We start from the raw sequence: 23509 nt of genomic DNA, 5'->3' as shown, positions 1-23509 counted from the left end.
GCCTTCTAGGTCTTTCACGGACAGGAGCTGACCCCTTCTCCACCTCATCCTTAGCCACACTCCTTCTTCCTATCTGTGCTCCAGCCACATGACTGCTCACAGTACCTAGCTGGGCTGTGTAGTTTCAAGGCCCCCCACCTTTGCATGAGCTCCTTTCTGCCCCTGCACCTGCAGAACTGCAGCTCCTGCTGGAATGCATCATCCCAGGTGCAGCCTTCCCTGGGAAGCTTTCCCTCAGCATCCAGGTGGAAGTGACTCGTCCTGCACTCGGACCACCTTGTACCACATTCTACGACAGCAGTGACCACACCTTAGTGCAACTCTCTGTCTCTGCCCTGCACCATCCTTAAGAACAGTGACTGAGTCTCATTTTTCAGTGTGTGCAAGCCAGTGCCCAGGGCAGGGTGGTCACCCAGGCAGCTTTGCGGGGGGAACAAGTCCCGATGATTTTATTTTATTTTATTTTATTTTTTATTTTTTTAATTTTATTTATTTATGTATTTTTCCCCCCATAGCCCCAGTAGACAGTTGTATGTCATAGTGCACATCCTTCTAGTTGCTGTATGTGGGACACGGCCTCAGCATGGCCGGAGAAGTGGTGCATCGGTGCGCGCCCGGGGTCCGAACCCGGGCCGCCAGCAGCGGAGCGCGTGCACTCAACCGCTAAGCCACGAGGCCAGCCCTCGATGATTTTAAATAGTTGTATCATTTCCTGCTATCAAGGCTGGATTATAATTGACTTAAAATTCATATTAAATCAAAGTTCCATTGTTATGATGATCCCTATTAAATTAACCATTATATTAGTGTAGTTACTTTTATTATAATGAAAATAACTGATTTTTTAAAAATTGTAAAATCAACTGAAACACAACTACCATGAAGAAAGCTTAGCACCTGGATTAACACTGCCACGAGAAAGCTCACCACTAGGTGTCAGCCCAGGAAAAGAGGAGGGAGGCCTGCACTGGCAAATGTTTCACTTTTTCATCCAATTATCACCATAAATATCAAATATTTAAACAACAAAATATTAGGCAATTAAAATTATCTATTAAAGGAATGTTTTTTAAAAGATATCTAAAATTTTGACATTTCCCCTTCGCAAAATAGTTTATAAATGGTGTTGGTTTAACCTGTATTTTTCAAGAAACAATTGCACCGATTAGAGACATTGACTCTGAAGAGGAGACCAGCTCAGTTTTCTTCTGAAATGCCCTCAAATTGTACATAACATGGACCATATGGTAATCAACGTTGTGGCAAGTGGTCAGACGAAAGAGCATGGCTGCTAGAATCAGGCAGATGGAGGCTCCAAATCCTGGCTCTGCCACTTCTTAAAAATGTGACACAACCTTGGTTTCAATCAGTAAAATGGGGCTACACCACTCGCTCTATATGGGGACTGTAAAAATCAAATAAGGGAATATATGTAAAGAGTCTAGCATATAATAAATGCTTCATATTATTTTCTTTTTCTTGAGACTAAGTCTTGATTCAATTAACAAAACTGTGTTTCAGCTCTCAAAAAACGAAAGACATTATAACTAAGGACTATTATAATTTCACTCACTCCACAGATAATTATTGAGCACCTTCTACGTGTCAGGCTCTGTGCCGGGGACACATGAGTAATCACAACCCTCCACTGCATTCCAGAGCAGGCTTCCATTTCTCTGAGAAAGGGCAGCATGCGAGTGAATGTGTTGTACCTGTATATTTCTGAGAATGTATCCATACCCCATAGAAAATCAGTATGGAGGCATGTCCAAGGTGGTGGGTAGAAGGAAGGAAATCTACATTTTTTCCTCTAATCATCATCAATACCATAACGTCCTTCCATAGAACATTATCGCTCCATCTTATGGTACTGAGCCTCTACTGTGTGCTGGGGCTAAAAGAAAGAAAAAGACAAAATTCTGTTCTTAAGAAGCTCATAGTCTAGCTATGTACGTGAAGTCATATATCACTGTTTCAGGCTCTAAATTGTCAAATGTTATCACTGCTCGAAAATGGATCAGAAAGTTTTCCTTTTCAGAGTTTCATTGAAAAAGGAAAAGACTCTAAAGTGAGATCATTTGACTTAAAACACTGGTAACAGCAACCATTTCTCTCTGCCACTGCTTCCACAAAGATATGGTATTTAAAACTGCCACAGTGTATTCAGCTTACTCCACTCATATCCTCATCTCTTGTATCTTCCTAGCTAGAGCTGAATGTTGACTGCACACGGTGATTTCACAGAGAGAGAGACCCTCTCCAGATCCTAACTGCCTCTGGGGAGCGACTGTGAAGCTGCTGGGTGGTGCCTTTGTTTTACACTTACACACTCATGGTGTGGGGTTTGTGTCAGATTTTCTTCTCATGCTCTAAGATGAAACTGATTTTTTTTTTTAACTAAGCATCTATATTGTGCAACACTGAAATATGATCACCAGTCTTTCTGATGCATAGCACGGGAAAACAGGTATCACTCATTGATTTGTTCATCCATTCATTCAACAAACATTCAATGAGAATTTATTAAATATTAGACTATGCGAGGGACACCAAGGAGTACAAAACATGGTCCCATCCCATCAGAGCAAAGTAAGAAAGGAGCCAGGATTATCAAATGAGATCAAGTTACAGCCTAGAATTCCTCCTGGATAGTCTAAGATACACTAGCTGTGTTTTATTTTTCAAGTATCTTAGAACATATGGGAATTTCATTTTGATCATATTCAGTGATGCTCTTTGAAATCATTCAGTTAAGCCTGATCATCCTGTTTAAGTGGATTTCCTGCCAGTTCTCATCTTCTCTCACTTAAGGACCTACTTTTTACTTAGGCAGTCTACTTCTAGAACAATGGTTCTCAGTTCAGCGAGCATTCACTGTGTGGCTCCAAGGTGCCAGGACTCCCAAACTGTGACCAACATCAGTGCCCCTGGGAGGTGAGTGGTGGAGATTTCGTGCCAAGACCAAACAATGGTCATCTTCTCCCAAGAGACAAAAAAGGTTCTGATGAAATAGAAAAAAAGATTCTCAATTATATTTTCTCTTATGTATATTTAAAATTGACTATAATGCATTTCTTAATTTTAAACCCTTGGTACCTACCACCTCCATTTGCCTGTAAGTGCTGGTGAGCAATAACATGAATGAATAACTATCAAATAAATATTGAAGGAAATAATTAAATATGTGATTTCTTATACATCCTTTATGTATCATTTGAGATTAAAGCAAAACTTTCACAGTTACTTCAAAATATAGGAATAAACGAACCAGAATCTCATTGTGTTTTGAATAGTTTCAGGTAGTCGGACACTTGCTGAACAAGTACGGCCACCACTGGTTCTAGAACATGGCAGTCTCACTCTCCTCCTTTACCTTCTTGTCACCCAGGAATGGTCACTATCATTTGGTTGATATCTACTATCAGCAAAAACACTGTGCTGGTGTTTTACACACATCATTGCTATTTTTCTCAATAGTCCTATAAGGTAGGCATTATTTCCATTTTACAGATGAGAAAATTGAGGCTCAGAGGGTTAAGTGACTTCCAAGGTCATCTTCGGACAGACGGCAGAGCCATGATTAAAACCCAGGTGATTCCAAAGACTACACTTTTTCTATCACACTCAGTGGCTTCCTTAGCCACTTAGAGCCACAGAGTTACAGTGGTGGTCCCCAGAGTCCCAGTGGTGGGAGTGCTTCCCCTTGTCCCTTCTTCATTCCCAGGACATGATCCTATGACTTGAGAGGAACACTAAAATGAAAAGAAGTGGTAAACGGTAAGTTATCAGCCCCTTTTCTAATCCACCATAGATGCCTGCTGTCAACGTATCTCTTTAGTACAGGCCTGTAGGTTTTGGCTATACTTCCCTATCTGCTTGCCTAAAATAAACTGGAAAAGAAGAAAATCTTTCACAAAGTTTTCCTACAGAATATTCATAGGTACACATCCATGCTTCACAAACATAACCACTGTCCACTTAAAAAACATGGGCTCTGTGTGAAAAACAATTTGTTGCTTCCTCAAAAAATTAAACATAAAATTACCATATGACCCAGCAATTCCACTCCTAGGTGTATATCCCAAAGAACTGAAAGTAGGGACTCAAACAGATACTTGTATAGAAATATTCATAACAGCATTATTCACAACAGCCAATAGGTGGAAACAGTCCAAGTATCCATCAGCAGATGAACGGATAAACAAAATGTGGTATGCGCACACAGTAGAATATTATTCAACCTTAAAAAGGGATGAAGTTCTGAACATGCTACAATGTGGATGAACCTTGAAAACATTATGCTAGGTGAAATAAGCCAGACACAAAAGGAGAAATATGGTATAATTCTGCTTATATGAAATATCTAAAATAGGCAAATTCATAGAGATTGAAAATAGATCAGAGGTTACCAAGGGCTGTGGGGATGGGGAATTACTGCTTAATAGGTACAGAGTTCTGTTTGGGATGATGAAAAGTTTTAAAAATAGTGATGGTGCTTGTAAAACATTGTGAATAAAATTAATGCCACTGAATTGTATACTTAACAATGGTTAAAATGGCAAATTTTATGGATTTAAAATTAAAATTTAAAAATATTAAAAAAAAAAAAAAAAGGCATGGGCTCTGAGGACAGACGTGGGTTTGGCTCCCAGCCCACCATTCCCAAGCTGTGTGGAGAACCCCAGAGCCAGCACAGAGGCAGCACACCAGCCCCTTCCAGGCTTCATCTCAGTCCCCTTTTCCCCTGGTCTCCTCACTTCTCATCTCTTGTCTTGCTGTACTGTATATTGTTTTAAGCTTCCTCTAACCGTTTTTAGCACTAGATGTAGGCACCCACAAATCAGTAATATCCCTATATATGTCTGGGTATCCTTCGCTCGCCTACGTGGAGGGCAAGGAGCGCACCCCATGAAGGTTCTTCATTCTTTCCATTTTGAGCTGCTCTTAGGCTGAGTCAATGGAAATCTGCTTCCTTACCATGTTGTGACAAGCTGGCACCCACAGTCAGGATCCTGCAACAGACTTGTATTTCTTCTACTCAGAAGGCTTCAAAATATAGCATTTCAAAGCATTATTCACAAAGATGTTTAGTGGGATATTAATTATAATACCAAAAGATTCAAAGCAACCTAAATGTCCAACATGAGAAAGTGGTTAAGGAAATTATGGTAGCTGTACTTGATAGAATGTTCTGCAGCTATGTAAAAATGCATATGATATAATGTCAAATGGAGGAGAACCAAACTTTTAACTTAGATTTGACAGCAGCTATGTAAACACTTTGCATAATGGAAAATAACTAAAGAGAATATACAAAAGGTAGCTGAGGTAGTTGTGTTAGTTCAGTGGGACTATGGTAATGTTTTAATTTTTCTAGTTTCTAAATATTTTTATATTTTCTGTTACACTAAAAACACATATAAATACAGTTGTTGTTTTTTAAACCACGAGATCAATGGTGTTACTCAGCCAGGAGACAGATATATACGGTGTTTTTCCGACCTGCTCAACACAGCCTAGTCCGTTCATGCTTGAAAGCCAGGCTATCAATCTGCTTTTATCTTAACTTCTCTGTCTTCAAGGGGTTTTAGGTGGATAAATATGATTCAGCAGAATCATGTGCAAAATCAGGCGCTGTAAGATGGATGATGCCGCGTACCCACAGCTGCATCTGGAAGCTGGGTCTCTTGGAATGGACTAGGCAAGCAGGACTGGAGGAGCTGGCTGCTGCCTTTACAGCCTCCTTCACAGCACACGGACTGGCTGTTTACTGCCCCTACCTCAGCATTCGCTCCCTGTGGGCAGGCGCTGTGCTCCATTCATCCTGGGGAAGCCCAGCCAGGAGGCTGACCCAGAAAGAGCCGCGCAAGCTTGTTGCACAAACAACTCTCATAGTGCTCCGTCTACACTGGCCTTTCCACAGATGCTGGCACAGAACAGGATGCGTCTTAAAGAGCCAATATCCATCAGTTTGCTCTTTGATCTAACATTTACCAAGGACCTGCAGTGAGCCAGACAGTGGAAACAAGCACCTTCACATATACTGTGTTAAGACGACTCCGTGTAGCATGAGCTATGAAATAAGAAACTCCGAATAGAAAAAGAGATGAAATTAAAGGACACAAGCCTATTTTGGAAAGTTCTGTAAAACTGAGGCCATTGTGCTGTGAAATGTCTTTCAAAGAGAGGGTGGTAGGTTAGTCTTATTCAGATTTCATGATGATATAGTTTTAAACAAAGGAGTGAGGTGAAAGTAAGATTCTTTTTAAAATTCATTCGTTTTCCCCAGGAGAGAGAAAAGGGAACATTCAAGGCAAATTCAAGAACCACACTGCTATACACATCCTCCAAAAGTTGCAATCTTCCACCAAGCAGAGAAAGGATCCTTGGCCTGGCAATTAAAATCATTTGTCTTTTATCCCTTTCTTGCCAAAAAGGACCCCAGCCCTAACTAGTTAATCCCTAACACACACTGCTACTCCCAGAGTTGCCTGGCAACTGCTAGGAGGCGTGTCAGAGAGCAAGAAAGGCCTAAATAAATGAGCTGGAGCCTGGGCTGCCGCTTGACATGGATAAAGGGGGTTTTTCCGAATGGGGCTGCCTGGCTGCTTGTGGTTCTGTCACTTAAGCGGAGAAGAACAAGTTGGCTTAGCCGATATTGTTAAATATCTGCGGCTTTGCACCTGATATTCTCTGGGTGACTGAAAAATGGGTCACATGCCCTTGTGATTTGCAGACACTCTCCCCTCTGCCAGGCAGCAGCAACCTCCCAAGCTCAAGACAGGACAGGATGCAATGTGTGCACACTGAACAGAGGCTGGGGGCCCACCCTAGCCTCACACACATCTCTGTTCCTTCATTTCTTTTCCCATTCTTCCATCTGCTGTTCCAAAATACACTCACTGATGCCTACACTATGCCGTGACCTGTGCCCGGTGCTGGAAATGCAGAAAGAAGAGTCATTAATGTGGAACATGAGGAAACCAGAACAAAGACAGGCAAGGGGGTGTGCTGGAAGGAACCTGGGTTTTGGAGTCAGGCCGACCTGAGTCTGCCTGCTGGCTCTACTATCTACCAGGAAGTCACCAGCAATCTCAGCCGTTATCCCCTATCTGCAGAATGGATAGGAAGGGGCAGTCATGGGGAATTACTGAGATCATGGATGCAAAGCACTCCGAGATGAACAGAGTTTCAACCCTGTGGGAGGCTGCTGAGCTGGTAGGAGACTTGGCTGTAGTGGGACACCCTTGGCATCCCACTTTCTGACCCTCAGGAGACCCTTTTGAAATAATTCACCTGGCCCCAAAGAGAGACACCACCAGTGAGCCAAGACAGGCCCTCCTACCCTGGGACAGGCACATAGCAGAGGGCATGGATGGAGAGGAGCAGCCCAGCTCCGGCACACTGCTGGGCCTCAGCAAGAAGGCTGCCTTCTTTTTCCCTCCCGGCACGGGAAAGAGGACCAAGCTTGAGACTCCCCAGCCAGCTGATTTTCCAGTACGAAAGAAAAAACAAAGGACCACGGAACTAATCTCAAGTAAGCTCTGGGCTGTGGAGGAGGAGTTGCCCATCTCCGCCTCTCAGGCCGGGGCTTGCCCCTCCCCACAGAGCCAGGCGGGGCATCGAGGGGCTCAGTAGGAGCTGTCCCCCAAGCTGCTCCCGGAGCAGAGTAGAAAGGAGCTCTATCAAGCCTGTCATGTTTCATGTTTTAAAAAACCAAAACTCTGTGACTTGGCAGTAACCTGAGTCCTATGACTGCACCCGCTGGCCCTGGGTGGGAAGCCAGCACACCACAGCAGTGTGGTGCACACTGTGGGCATGCCACTAAGCAGCGTCACACTGGCGTGCCCTCTGCACGCATGCACACTCCTCCCGGCCCTTTACCCTGCAGGTTCTCTTCGCCCTCAGCCGCGGGCTGTTCTCCACACTGCCGGCTGCTGCTCGGGCCCTGCCCTGTAATCTGCCTCAGAGGCTCTCCCCTCCAGGCTACCACCTGTTTCTGGCCACGGGCTTTCTCCTTCGCCTTGCGAATCAAAGGCCTTACATGTACTCGGATCCTCTGACCCAGTCAATCCACGTCAGGGATTCTGCCTAAGGAAATAATTCAGACCATGTACGAAGATTTATATAAAAATGTTCACCATAGTGTAGTTTAAGATGGTGAAACATTACCAACAATCAAAAGGCCCAGTGTTAGGACAACGTGGTGGCCCTCGGCACTGATTTCAGATGGCGGGAACTTGATAAAAATCTCTGTAAGTGGGGCCCAGACATTTGCCATTTTAAAAGCCCCACAGGTGATTCTGATCCACAGCCAAGGCTGAGAACCACCGGGGTCACCCGATGGGATACGTGCAGCCATTATAAATGATGTTTAAGAAGAGTTTTTATATGATGTGAAAAATGCTTACAACATATTAAAAGGCAAAACAACTGGGAACTGGATTGCTTTGCTAGGAATATCTCAACTGTCTAAAAGTAAAAAACCAAAAAACCTAAACAAAATGAAACAAAAACAATCCCCAAGCCCTAGAACCTAGATGGAAACATGCTAACACATTACCCTAACTCCAGATGATAGGATTATGGGTGCTTTCTCATTTTTAGACCTCTGTTACTTTAAACATTTTTACCACGAGCAGCTGCTATTTTTATAACCAGAGAAACAACCAGAAGACAAGCGGCCCAGGGGGAGGCTGCCCTATCCCCTCAGCACTGTGCTGCCCGCCACCCGGCAGAGTCACCCAGGTACCACTCCCCCCAGCCATGAGGCTGCCGCCCCACACCACTCACCCCTTCTCAGGCTCACATGTACTTTGCAGTCCTTACTTTAATTAATTCCCCACAATCTTGTATGGGAAGTGTTGTTATCCCATTTCTTGGATGAGGAGAATTGGCTAGAATTAAATCTATGGTTTAAAGACCATCTAGGTAGCATGGTGATGATGCTTGGCCAGAAAATTTCAGGCCCTCTAGCTTCCCTCCTGGCCTGACAGAAGACAGTTACCTGGTACAGAGGAATAGGACTGAAAGCACAGCAGATCTGCCATATTTTGTTGATTCTAAGATACAAATTTCTTCACGTTGTAACACCTCTGAAAGCTGGATGCGTCTTACCACTGATGGCATCCTTCAGTTATAACTGGCAGCAGTATTTCTTAATGGTACATCTTAAGATTGAATGGCAGCTTGGATTCAATGAAGTATACCATGTTAGAACCAAACTCACCATCCTATCCTCAAAACAATAATTTTAATGGCTACATAATATTCTATCATATGGATGTACTTTAATTTACTTAACCAGTTGCCTATTACGAACACTTAGTCTGTTGCAACTTTTTACCATTATAGGTACTGCTACTGGGAACACCTTAGCATTGCACTTTCCCTTTTTCTACTATGTGTGTCATTATCATCCCCTCCCAGGCTCCAAATCTTGGGAAACATTTTGACATTTCTCACCCCTTGTCTCCCATATTTTATCCATCACTGAGTCTAGGATTTCTTTTTCATGGAACTTTTTCCTGGCATAACCACTGGAGGGCTCTCTTCTGAGTTCCCCTAACAGGTCTCTCTGCTACCAGCGTCCCTTTCAGTCCATTGCTGTATTTGTGTTCAGACATGACTTCAGTCACATGCATCTCTGCTCAAAAACTGATACTCCCTACAGGAAGAAGTTCACACTCCTAGCCTGGCATCCAAGGATCTCTCAAATCTGGCTCCAACTTCTCCTGCAGCCCCATCTCCCCACCCAAACCCATGACTCCAGACAAAGTGGCCATGAGGGGTCCTATTTCCAAGCCTTTGCTCACTCAATTAACCCCACACCCACTACAGGAAGGGATACTTCTGTCTTTCTTTTTCCAAACCTTACCCATCAGACCCAGGTCAAGTTTCACCTCTTCTATGAAATGTTTTATGGCTCATTTGATCCTTATAACCATGTGGAGATATAGAACGGTAGGTATTCTTAGCCTCATCTCACAGGTGAAGGAACTGAAGTTTAAAGAGATTAAGTGGTTTGCTCAAGGTCATATGGCTTAGAAGCAGGGCCCGACTTTAAACTCCAGGGCTTCTGGCCTTAAATCCAGGGCGTTTCAGCGCAAGTACAACCATAAACATCTCTGGAGGTGCAACTCGTGCCCAGATCACATACTCAGCAACACGTGCCAAGATTCATAGCCTCTGGGATCTGGACATATACACGACAACAATGAGATCATTGTTAAGAGCAGAAATCCCTCATGTCTGTCGGTTCTTGGCAAGCCAAGGAAAGGTCTAGGCCAGTTGTCCTATTCCCATTTTAGAGGTGGGAAGACACCAGTATTTTCCTTGAATTATGCCAGCTCTTAAAACAGCACTGAACCTGACTGGTTTGGCTGGGCCCAACGTCATGACAAAGAATCAGAGCTGCCTCACTTGGAGACAAGCAGGACATGGGGGTGTTTTGTCCGCCCAAACAAAACATTCGTGTTCTAAGCTGAAGGGCTTCAGAGGACCTGAAGGAAGTATTTCTTAGGAAGTAAAAAGAGAGTACGTCCCTTCTGTTATGTGACCATGACATCGCCCGAAGCTGAGGCAGCCTAGAAAGCCAGGCCTAAGTGCCGGATGGAAGACAAGGAATAAGGAGGATGGTGGCACCGGGTTGCTGCTCCCCGAGCACCCACTGCCCCGGCACTTCACGGAGAATATGCCCTGGGTGGAAGGAAAACAAGGTGTTTGCTGTTACCCTGTGTTTCCCTTAGATACATGATGGAGTCATAGCGGTAAGAAAATACTTAACAATACACAAGGGTGGCTTATGAGGAAGTGTGACTAAGATTCACTGTCAGAGTCTGCACATGAAATGCATTGCCTGACATCCACTCATCTTTTGTCATTTAATCTAATAAAATGCTGTGGGCTAAAACAAAAACAGAAACAAACACTCCTGGCCCATAGGCAGTGTGACCTTTGCTGGTCCCTGGCTCTCTACTCTGACTAGGCTGGGTGTGGCTGCCATCGCCAGCCTGCTCAGGATCCAGAGAGTTCTGTGCTCCTGAGAGAAAAGGGCTGTCAGCAAGGTTCCCCTCCAACGTTCTCTCCTGTACAGAGAGGCCCAGGTCCCCAGGCCAGTTTCTCCACTCTTCTAGCTGAGAGGCGAAGAGTAGGCTGAGTAGAAAGGCATCAGATGAAAGCATCGCATTGAAAACCTTCTTGGTTTTAGGACAGACCTGATGTCTTCATATCCTCACAACAACTAATCACCTCAACGGGCAAGCAGGGGACACACATGGGGCAACTGAGGCTCAGAAAGGCTGAAGGGCCATGGAGGCGGACAACGTTATTTCCCCGTTCTCAGTGTACTCTGTAGTCATTTACACCAAGACCACTCTGGGAGCCTCTAAGAAGCGAATCCCCAGGGTGCTTTGCTTTCTCAAGTGTGGGGAAGAGGTCTCTTTATGGGATAAGGGCAGTGAGGCATGGTGGGAAATCCTAGGCTTTGGGACCATCTAGCTCCTCCACTGCTTAGCAAGTCATGTCTCCTCTCTGAGCCTCAGTTTCCCCATTTGTAAAGTGGAGATGATCATCACTACCTCACAGGCTTACCGCGACTCCTCAGAGAGAGCAGGTGTGTGTGAAGGGCCAGGCACTGTATTAGCACACAGTCAGTGTTACTGTCCAGGGAGGGGCTGGGTCTTAACATTCACAGGAGCAGTGAGTGCTTCACGCATGGCAGCACAGCTTCCTTGTGCTGAGAGGTAAGGCAAGGGCCCCCCCCCCGCCCCCCACAACCTCCTCTAGGTGAATCCAACAACCAGATGAATCGTGGGTTTGTTGTGGCTCCTGAGGTACATTTCTTAGCCTTGACCAAACACGGATTCGTAACATGCCAAGAAGCTACTCACCGGCTCAATTTTCAGAGCATTTCGGTAGCTGCCAAAGAAAGCGGCCTGGGCCTTGAGGAAGGCTCTGGCCACACCATCACCGGTAGTCGTGGACACCTTCTTCAGTCTGTTCTTCAGTGAAGAGATCTGGTGACGGAGAGAAAGGAGACATAGGCTGAGGGCAGGGTCGGAGGAGGACGGCTGGCAAGCTCGATACATACAGAGCTCTAGAAACCCCTGGGAGGCGGAATGATTTGATACCTTAGCTGCTGGGAGAACAAACATGCAGCCAGTATTAGGGCAGGTTTTTGAAATTTAAATAAATGTTGTCCCTATTAGAGCATATCTAATAAAAACAACACCAAAACCACTTTCTAGGCAGTTACAATGTGCCAGGTGAGTGCTTTCACATAAATTTTCTAATTTAATTCTTTCGATAATCCCGTGAGGAAGGGATTACAAGGGTGAAACAGTCTCTGAGAGGTTAGATTACACGCCTGGGAACAAACCTAAGAAGTGGCCAAGTTGGAATATGAATCGAAGTCTTGTAATCTGAGCTGAGACTACACAAAGATTTTCAGTTCCTATTCCATTCCCTCTTCAAATTACTTACAAATGTTAAAAATGGCTTATTTATAACATATAATATATATTGTTATATACTTCACATCTCATACTCTAGAATAGTGGCAGCTCATAGATACACACTCAACAGGTTAAGACAAAATAGACAAGAAAGCCATGGCAATGGACAAAGAAGCAGTCAGGAATAGATTTAGCATATAAAGGTAAGCCAGGGGCCGGCCCCGTGGCTTAGCAGTTAAGTGCACGCGCTCTGCTACTGGCGGCCCAGGTTTGGATCCCGGGTGCACACTGACGCACCGCTTCTCCCGCCATGCTGAGGCCACGTCCCACATACAGCAACTAGCAGGATGTGCAACTATGACATACAACTATCTACTGGGGCTTTGGGGGGGAAAAAAAAGGAGAAGGATTGGCAATAGATGTTAGCTCAGAGCCAGTCTTCCTCAGCAAAAAGAGGAGGATTAGCATGGATGTTAGCTCAGGGCTGATCTTCCTCACAAAAAAAATAAATAAATAAAGGTAAGCCATAAGGTCTTACACAGTGGCAAGAAATGGACTGTAAATTTGACTTATGAGCCTCCTAGTGGTCAAAGCAAAAAGGGAAATGAGAAATTATGAGATTCCTTGAGTCTGTGCATTACAAACAAACCAGCTGCACAAATGAAAACAGATTTTCCTTAAAGTGAGAACTAAATGAGATTTTTCCTATGAGTCCTCAATGTAGGAATGACTATGATACGATGGCTGCTGCCTTCAACATCAGAGGCAATATCAAGCTTCCTAGTCTGTTTCTAATATGCCCTTCATTCATCTCAGGATGCCATACTGCACAACTTCTGGGCATTTCCTTCATGCTGTGTTCCATGTGAAAGGTGCCCCTGAAATTGTGCAGTGTGCTGGTCTCAAATCATTCATTTATTCAACAAATATTATTTCCTGAGTGCCAGGGAATATGTTAGGTGTTGAGGATACAGTGTGAGCAAAACCAGACATGAGCCCTGCTCTCATTAGGCTTACATTCTAGTGAGGAAAATACCCATACTGTGACGCTGCTACCGTGAGGAGCCTGTAATCAAGCTCTCCAAGGAGGTCAAGGAAGCCTTCCTGGAGGGAAACGGGCTTGGACTGAGACCTGAAGGATGAGTTGTAGTAGTCAACTCGGCAAGGAGGGGAGGGAACAGTGTACCAAGCACAGGGAACAGCATTTGCAAAGACCCTGTGGTGAGAAGGAGTTCAGAGAACAGAAATAACTGTGGCTTCAAGTGGAGAGAATGAGGGCAATATGGCTTAAAATGAAGCTAGAGAGAAAGGCAGGGATCAGAAGAGATGTGAGTACACTAAGGAATTTTTTCCTTCATCTTGAGAGAAATGTAAAGCTAATGACTGTTTTCAAGCATGCAGGTGACACATCAAGGGCACTTTTCTGGAATCTGTAAGGGGCTTACATACAGGACTATCTAATGGCCTGACATTATTTAAGGATAAAATTTAAGGATAAAATAGAAAATTAGATTCAAGTGGCCCACAAATCACCTACAAATTTTTAATATGAATGAGTGATGACTGCTTTTCTGGGCGCAGGCTCCACAGCTTTCCCCAGATTCTTAACGGTGCCTGTGCACCTAAAATAGATCAAGATTCACTGATCTGGGATGGACTACATACACTTCAGAAATGCGCCATGGCATTATTTTTTATTACTAAGCTTCTGATATGGGACTTTTTTATAGCTTACTAAAATACATTTTACATAATTACAAAACTCAATCAATTAAAGGGTATAGTTCAGTGGTTTTTAGTATGTGACAGGGTTGTACAACTGTCTAATTCCAGAACATTTTCATCACCCTAAAAAGAAACCTCATCTTACTGGCAGTCAGTTCTTATTCCCCACCAATTCTCCTCCCCTCCTCCCTCACCCCAGTCCAAGTAACCATTAATCCAGTTTCTGTCTCTATGGATTTGTCTGATCCGGACATTTCATATAAATGGAATCATACAATATGTGGTCTTTTGTCACTGGCTTCTTTCACTTAGCATAATGTTCGTTATGAACAAGATTCATCCACGTTGAAGCACTTATCAGAACACTCTTTTCTTTTTCATGACTGAATAATATTCCATTGTATGGATATATCCTATTTTATCTACTCATCAGTTGATGGGCATCTGAGTGTTTCCACTTTATGGCTATTATGAATAAAGCTTCTATGAACATTCATGTACAAACTTTTGTGTGGAGACCGCAGAGATTTTGAGGCAAGAAACTGAATGGCAAAAATCCTCTGTTGCAAGATCTTATAGGACAAAGATAAGCTGAAGGGACACGTGAACTCACGGAGCAAACAGTAAGCCGTAAATAAGTGTTTACTGAGCAGACGGGAAAAATCCTGTGCTGTTGCTGAAGGGGCGTGAACTGAGTGAAGGTGGGGCTGACGTCCTCTCTGAAGAGTCAGAAGTGATGAGAACAGGCCTTGAGGGGGTGGCCACCCTATCTCTGCTCAGAGGTGGGAAAAAGAAAACAATTTTCCTCCAGAAGCAGTTTGGAGTCTGTCAACACCTGGGTGTCAATATCTGGTTATTGTGACCTCTCTCTTCTGGGATGCATGAGCCACAGCACCACAATGGCGGGAGCTCACAAGGAGCAGTGCCCACTTGGCACCGGGACAGACTCTGCCATGGACTTTCAGCTTGAAACAGCAATATGAAAAAGAAACATACTTTATTAAAATGTTAAAAATATTGCCCACTCCCCACCACCCAAATAATAAAAATCCTGCCCCTCCCAGGGACTAGGATGACACCTCTATCATTTGAAATGGTGCCAGCCACTGTCGTTCTTCTGGCTCCTCAAACGCCTTGGGCCACCTGTGCGGCAGATTATTCCTCACTTAACCTGCCCTGGCCTTTCCCTTTCATTCGGGAGGTGTTTAATTACCTTGGATTCACCACGCTGCACTTCAGGTGAGCCTTTGCTAATGGCCTCATTACCATTTTACACAAAGAGGTAGTTGCTGATTGTAACTGAGCAAATACGAGTGTGTGCCTTCCTGCCCACCCCAGCTGGTCTGAAACCAGCCAAGTGGTCCTGGGCTCTTGGTGCCCCTGTGATCACTTAGGCCAAGACTTCTGAAGACCTCTCCTCACCCTGCAACACGGAGAAGCTTTTGTCAGCACTTCAAACTTTGAAACTTCAAGTATGTGCACATCTGGTAGCTGGTGATAGCATTTGTCCTTTAAATAAAAGTGAGAGAAGAAAATCTAAGGCTGAATAACCCACAGTCATACATCTAAAACTGAACTTGCCCTTATTACTCCTGGGGGTGCTGGTCAGATCATTAACATCGGGGTTCATCAGGCATAATTTGGGAGTGACGGAAATGTCGATGAGGAGAGCTTCCTTTTTTAAACAGCTATCACAGGAGGCAGACAGAAAACAAAGGGAAGAGAGTCTAAAACTGAATTCATCAGCTTCTCTCTAGAGCTCCCCTCCTTCTGCTCTGCCCCATCTTGGTTACTGCAGCATCAGCCAACCAGCCTGCTGGGCCAGATTCGGATGTCAGATCCCATACGTCTTCCTCCCTTCCCACAGCCATTCTCCACGTCTTGTCAACACCACCCCAATATGTTCTGGATCTGCCCTCTCCTCTCAGTGTCCATGACCTTGGCCCTGCACTCTTCAGCTCCATCCAGCCTCTCTGGCCCAGCTTGATGGCATCGATTCCTAGATGCGCCTCTCTCCATCAAAATCCTTTAATGCCCCACCCTTGGCCATCACCACCTGCAGAAAAAAAAAATCCCAACTCCTCAGAGCAATCTATGAGGCTTTCCTCAATTGGTCTCGCTTTCCTTGGCCCCACTTAATGTGTCATACCCGACTGATACTGAATTGCTATCTAGAAGCATATACTACTGCCCAGCCCATACACATGCTGACAACTCAGACAGAGCTGTCCCTTCCTCTCCTGCTTGTGAACATCTACTCACCCTTTGAAAGACCATCCAAGTGCCCATAAATGGAGGCCTATTAAGTAAATTATACTACAGTACATCCTTATAATGAATTATTGCATAGCTGCTAAAAAGAATATGGCAGTACTCTATGAACTGACATTAAAAGATGTCCACAAAATATTGCCCAACGGGGGCAAAACACTCAAGTTGTAGAGCAACATGTACAGCATGAATCATTTTAAAAATTATATACATACAAAGACATACAAAAACATCTAAAATGCCACGTATCAAGCTTTAACCACGCAGGGATGCTTTCACTTTTTATTTTATGTACTTTGATTGTTTTGATTATCTTTTATAAAAAAGCATGTTACTTTCATAGTAAAGAATTTAAATGAGGTATTTTTTTTAATAGTCAAATTAAACATTGCCTTGGGTTAAGGGAAAGAGGGAATCCGGATGTCCCCTCACGTGTGAAGCCTTCCCTGACCCCTAAGATAGGGTTAATGATGCCCTGTCTGGGCCCCCTTGGACTGCACAGGTGATTCTTCAGCAAGTTGCAGTGTCTACCATCTTTCCTGCTGGACTGTGACTTCCCAGAAGGTCCAGCAGTGCGTGGCCCAGTGTAGTCATTCAGCACTTTCTGCTGAATGAAAGGACAGACAAGTGAGTGTTTCTACATCTTGAAAGGCATTTCCAGTGGCTGAGTCTCTCTGCTTGGAAGAAAGTCCAGGATCCCATTCTCCAGTGATCGAGCATTTGAAGAAACTGGTCTTGGTGGGGAAGGATTGGGGGAGAAATTGATACTCATCCATTCCCCTTCTGCAGAAGGTCATCACTAAGATGCAACCAAAATTGCAAGGAAAATGAACCTCTGGACGCTGAGTGAGTTAAAGTGGACAACTAGACCAGGCTTACACCACACTGCGAACACATGTCCAATAACAAACGCAGTACTCCCCACCCCCACCCCACCCCCGGTTCCTGTTTTACCTGGTCACTGCAGGCTCTACCTCTCGGGTCTCTTGGCTTCAACTGCTCCTCTACCCCCACCACTTCTCAGGCAGTGAAGTGTAGAGCCTGAAGCACATAAGCCTAAGCCTAAGAGTGGAAACCTGGCTTCTCTACTGTCTTAACTTTTCTGAGCTTCAGTTTCCTTTGCTGTAAAGTGAGGTATCTGTAACATGCATACATAGTGAGGATTAAAATATAATGGATGTGGGGGCTGGCCTGGTGGCACAGTGGTTAAGTTTGTGCATTCCGCTTCGGTGGCCTGGGGTTCGCAGGTTCAGATCCCGGGCGCGGACTGACGCACTGCTCGTCAAGCCATGCTGTGGCGGCATCTCATATAAAGTGGAGGAAGATGGGCATGGATGTTAGCCCAGGGCCAGTCTTCCTCAGCAAAAAGAGGAGGATTGGCAATGGATGTTAGCTCAGGGCCGATCTTCCTCACACACACAAAATATAATGGATGTAAAAGGGATAATGGATGCAGTGGACTGCCCGGCTTTCTGTTTTGTTATTAGTTCAGGTTTCATCCTTTACCTGGACCACTGCAACAGTCTTTCAACTGGTGGGCCTTACTCTATTTTCCTCCAGGTCTAATCCATCCTTTGCATTGAATAATCTTTCTAAAACAAGAGGTTGAATCATATCACTCTCTTCCTCTAAAATTTCAGCAGCTCCATAGTGCTAACATAATAATGTCCAAATTCTTCAGCACAATGTTCAAGGCCTTCCGTGGGCTTGGCTCAAGCTCCATTTTCAACACTGTCTTCTACTCAATTTCACAGGCTGCAAAACCATCCCCAAGCCTGGGATACACTTTATCCCACTCGCTAACAAAACTCTTCCATTAGAATAGAACACCTCGGGGCCGGCCCCATGGCTTAGCGGTTAGGTGTGTGCGCTCCCTTACTGGTGGCCCGGGTTCAGATCCTGGGCGCGCACCGACGCACCACTTGTCCGGCCACGCTGAGGCATCGTCCCACATACAGCAACTAGAAGGATGTGCAACCATGACATACAACTATCTACTGGGGCTTTGGGGAGAAAAAGGTAAAAAAAAAAAAAAGAGGAGGATTGGCATGGATGTTAGCTCAGGGCTGATCTTCCTCACAAAAAAAAAAAAAAAGAAAGAGAGAATAAAACGCTTCTGCCTTGCCGTGATGCCTGTGTCAGAACAGACAGCTTTCTCAGGGCACAGTAGGTTGTTCCTTTGCTTGATGCCTGATCTTCACAGGCCCCATGCTGGAGATGCGCTGGGACCAGAGCTGCATATGAGCAAGGCCCAGCTCTCGAGGGCTTGCAGTCAAGCTCCCCCAGCCCAGCCACAAGTGAGCTTACTACTACTTCAAAAGGGGCTCTTGTATTTTATACATCATCAAGCTATTATTTAGTCTTTTATATAATCAGCAGTTTACATATCTTCCTCCCCACTAGAATGAAAATAACCCTTGCAATTCACATCAGCACTCAACAAGTACAGGTTTATTTCTTTATCACTTGGTTGCAACTTGCAGGGGGAGGGGAGGATAAGTATGGCATAATGTTCACCTATCCACCTCTAAGACATTCCTATCCACCTCTTTCCATCAGTGCTGGCACCTTGCGATCTTTCAGCAGCCTCCCCATTGCTGTGAGGATAAAGACTAAAGTCCTATCCCGACCTGCAAGGCCCTGAGAGATGTGGCCACAGCCTCTTTCACAGGGGAGGCTCCTGCATCCCCTCCATGGCGTCAGCCACACCCTCAGGGCTCCAGTCGCACTGGTCTCCCTCACACCCCAAGACGTCTGATGGGCTAATTTCTCTGTCTGGAGCCCTCTCACCACCATCACCCTCTTGCCTAGAATTCAGCACTGTCCAATAGGACTCTCCACAAATCATCTATCATCTGTATTGTCCAATGTGGTGGCTGCAATTGAGCACTCGAAATATGGCTATTGTGACTGAGGAACTGAATTTTTTATTTTATTTCATTTTAATCAATTTAAATAGCCACATGTAGATAGTGGCTACCACACTGGACGACACAGCGCCCTAGATCAATTACTACTCATCCTTCCAATCTCAGCTCAAATATCACTTCCTCAGTCTGACCCCTTCAGACTAAACCTAGGTTCCCCCGTTTATACGCTCACTCTACCTCTCTTTTAGAGACACACGGCAACGTGTGTGATGCGTGGCCACGTTCTGTTTCCCGGCTCTACCTTGGCGGCCTCATTGTGTATTATTACTGCCTTTCTTGGAGCAGGGGGCCTGGGACAATGAGAGCTGACCCCATAGGAGGTGCTGTGGAATGAATCTTTTTCTTAATAGTCTGACTCCAGAGCCCCTGGTAGAAAACGTTCATAGTAAAGGAGAAGATGGTTAATACTTTCACATAAAATCTTTCAAGTGAAAACATTTTCTAGGCTTTGAAACATCTCTGCAACAATGTGTAGAAACATCTACTGCAACAATCCAGTAACTGTCTGGATTAGAATGAATGGTCTAGGAACGCAGGGACCACAGTCAGTGCTAGCACAACACCTCAAGTAGAGATACAGTTCTTCTAAAAGTCTGACTCAAGTCAGTCTGTGCAGGGGCCCCACTTCTCCCCGCCCCCCAGGAGTTGCATTAACTGCTCAGTGGCAGAATTGGAGTTAGAAGATTTGTTGTTGTTGTTGTTACAAATCAGATACCCAGCAGCAGCTGGGGCAATAGAATCACACTTTCCTACCCCCTTTAAAAAATGGCCCTTAAGGAGTAATGCAAATTGATTCTTCCTTTCCTGAGTAAACTCAAGGCTTTGTTATAAGACTCTCTGGGAAATGTCTGGGTCTGGAGAGGGCAGATGGGGCTACTGCCTTGTTTTCCCATCGTCAGAGGCACATACACATCGGCTCCCTCTGCTACCTTCACACTGGCAATGAAAAATGGACGGCGCATTACCTATGCCTTAGTTCTTGCCTCCGATTTGAAGCAAAAAGTCTTGATAAGTAAAGGCAATCCCACCCCACTCTCTTTCCCAGTAATAGTTTCTGGGAAAACCAGGAATTCATCAAGAGAAGGGAACAGGAACTAGTATTTCTCAAGCACCCTACTAGGTACAAAATGCCATGGCAGGTGTTTTCATACTCAGCACCATATTAAAATTTCAAAACAACTGGGCTAGGCAGGCGTGGTTACCCCACTATACAGATGAGGAAAGTGAGCCTCAGCCCCATGTCACATGGCTAGTACAGCAAGGGGCAGAGGCCAAAGTCAAGCCCAAGTCTGTCTTATTCCAAGGTCTGGGCTATTCTATTAATTCTCACTGTTGCCAGGATTTCTTAGACCAGCAAATTAGATTTGTCCATGATGCTGGTTTATTTTTTCCCCAGCTTAATATCTCCACTATCGCTTCCTCTCATTCCTTGCTTTTCTGTTTCTTTCTTGAGAACACAGTTGTACCCTGACCTCAGTTGGCTTTAATTGATTCTTCTGCATCCCATTTTCCCCTCAGAGATCCTGGTTCTCCATGGGGGAGTGGGGACTGTGCTAGTTATGTGGAGCTCCAAGCTGGAGCTAGCTACGACCCTTGGGGCCCAGGTCTCTGCTCCCTCCATTTCTCCTGACATCTCATGGGCTGAGTAGAAGTCAGAAAGTTAGAGGCAAGCATTACAATTCTAAGCAGGTTTTTGTCAGACAGAAGGATCAATTTTCATTATGTGAATGGCTACTTCACTATAAACTATAACGGCTTTGTTGAGCATCGTAACAACAAACTATCAAGTCCATAGGATGACATTCTTGAAGTAAAAAAGGACAATTTAAAGATAAAAATGAAGGCCCATTTCCCCTATCTGCCAAATAAAGCTCAGCAAGAGTCTTGCACAAATCGGTGCACCCCCGCCCCCTCCCATGCATTTAATCCGAGCACCTCTGCATTTTAAACTGAAACACACAGTAGCAAAGATTTGGGCATTTTTCTCTCTATTTGTAAAACTCATCTTCCTCCAAACACTTTTTTTTGCCCAGAGGAAGTGAAACTGTCTTTGTTTTCTCTATAAAACAATTTAGCTTTAACACCACACACACAGACACACCCCCCCACAAATACACACAACACACACACACACACACACACACAATTAATGCAGCTGAAAATCCTGCCCAAGGAGGCTACAAGATCTGAGCTCAAAGTAAATGTGTATTTAGGGCCGGCCCTGTGGCTTGGTGGTTAAGTGCGCGCGCTGCGATGCTGGTGGCCCGGGTTCGGATCCCGGGTGCGCATCGAGGCACCACTTCTCCGTTCATCCTGAGGCCGAGTCCCGCATACAGCAACTGGAAGGATGTGCAGCTATGACATACAACTATCCACTGGGGCTTTGGGGGGAAAAAATAAAATAAATAAAATCTTTAATCAAAGTAAATGTGTATTTATATCATTAGGTAGTCACTCAATAAAAAGATTATTTCTAACCAAATATGTGCATGCATGTATTCCTACATATGTATGTATCCGGGGGTATTTTCAAAGAAGGGTTTTCTCCCCCATACTTCTAGCAGTTTAGGTTTAAAGGTCAGATTTAAACTATCACCATGTTTCACAATGCAATCTGTGCAGTGCCGCGTAATGAAATGGTTCAGTAAAGGTGCTCGTGGAAATTCTTTTAATTAGGTCTAAGGCTTTTCAGTTGTCAACATGAATAAACCAAGAACCATTCTCTTGCAAACACAATGTGCAAAATAAAAATGTAAGTTACCTTTGAAAAAACAGATATGCACTTGCAAAAGGAAAGTTATACATGTTCTTTACAACATATCCTCCACCAATTTTTTTAAAAAAAGTCAACATCTTTCAACAACAAAATGGACTGCAATAAAAATATAAAGGAGTTGCTCTATTTCTAACGAACCAGGACACTAATGCCTGGCTCTAACGAAAAGTATTTGGAAGAGGCCTAAAGTTAATCATAATTAAAATGTTTATCAAGAGACTAATGATTTTCTTCAAGAGCAGTTAGATAGACCTTTCCATCTAACTATAATTAATTCTACAGATCTGTGGTATTTCAGTCAGACATATGACTGTCCCACATTGACTCCCAAAATTGAATGATATCTATTAAAAATGCACCAAAATGCACTTTTGCCCTCAGCACCACTATTTGAGGCCCAAAAGATGAGCACATTACAGCAGGAACATCATCAAGAGTCCTGCTTTTCAAGCCATGGTGACAAACTAAACTACTTAGAATTGGAATTTTTAGCCATCGGTTCAAAGCTAAATCTAGGGATTGAAATTCGCAAAATGAAAACTTAAAGAAAATGGCAGGTTGCTTGGGGAAGTGGGAGTGTATTTGCATTGAGCTCTGATAGAAAAAGCAAAACTAAATAAATGACCCCAATTCACCTCAGGAGTTCAGATTTAGATGGATAAAAAGCCAACTGGCCTGAGACCTGACATGGAATGGGACAACTCAAATGGAGCAATGGCAGCATGTAATCAACACGTGTAATAAACCAACGCATTGACTGATCAACCAACGAATGTATGTCTAGCAAACCATGAGCATGAGGAGGGTACAATGCCCAAAAGTATGTTGATTTACTCTGGGTTCAGACAGACCTGAGTTCAAATCCTGACTCAGCTGCTGGCTATTAGCTGGATGCCTTTAGGCAAGTTACTTAACTTCTTCTCTCCATCTATAATAAAGGGATAAAGTACCACCTCTTTTTCTGGATTGCTATGTAGATTAGATGTCAAGATCTTCAAAGCCTCTAGCACAGTGCCCCGCACACAGTAGGAGCCTAATAGATAGTGACTATTCTTCCACACTAGCCTGACTCCAAAGCCAAAACTACCCAAGCCATTATTTTAAGATAAAAAAGAATAATGGGCCCACAATTAACATTTTCTAGTGCGTCAATTACTGAAATGTCACTCATTATGCTAAGCCTAGTGGGTTTACTTAGTGACCCAAACTCGGTGTGTATCTGGGAGTTAATGAAGTGCTTGGTGTTTACAAAGATAAAAGCAGGATTTGTCTCAGCAACAACCCTGGGCTGAATGGATATAGATTTCCATGCTTAGGGATGTGGCCAGGCCGGATCCACGGTGGATCACATG

The 23509-nt window shown here is 44.3% G+C and overlaps 1 protein-coding gene across 8 annotated transcripts in view; it reads right to left on the bottom strand.

Moving 5' to 3' along the window:
- Positions 1–23509, bottom strand: part of DENND1A (DENN domain containing 1A) — a 504435-nt gene that overhangs the window by 151022 nt on the left and 329904 nt on the right. For all 8 annotated transcript variants that reach the window (XM_004423432.3, XM_087419123.1, XM_087419121.1 and 5 more), the window contains one exon: positions 11892–12017. In XM_004423432.3, coding sequence (XP_004423489.1) covers positions 11892–12017 — 126 coding nt within the window. The remainder of the gene's footprint in view (positions 1–11891; positions 12018–23509) is intronic.

Source organism: Ceratotherium simum, chromosome 29 (assembly GCF_057802395.1).
Source record: "Ceratotherium simum simum isolate JZ-2026a chromosome 29, ASM5780239v1, whole genome shotgun sequence".
Classification (NCBI taxonomy): Eukaryota; Metazoa; Chordata; class Mammalia; order Perissodactyla; family Rhinocerotidae; genus Ceratotherium; species Ceratotherium simum.
This window is presented reverse-complemented; position numbering and strand designations above follow the sequence as displayed.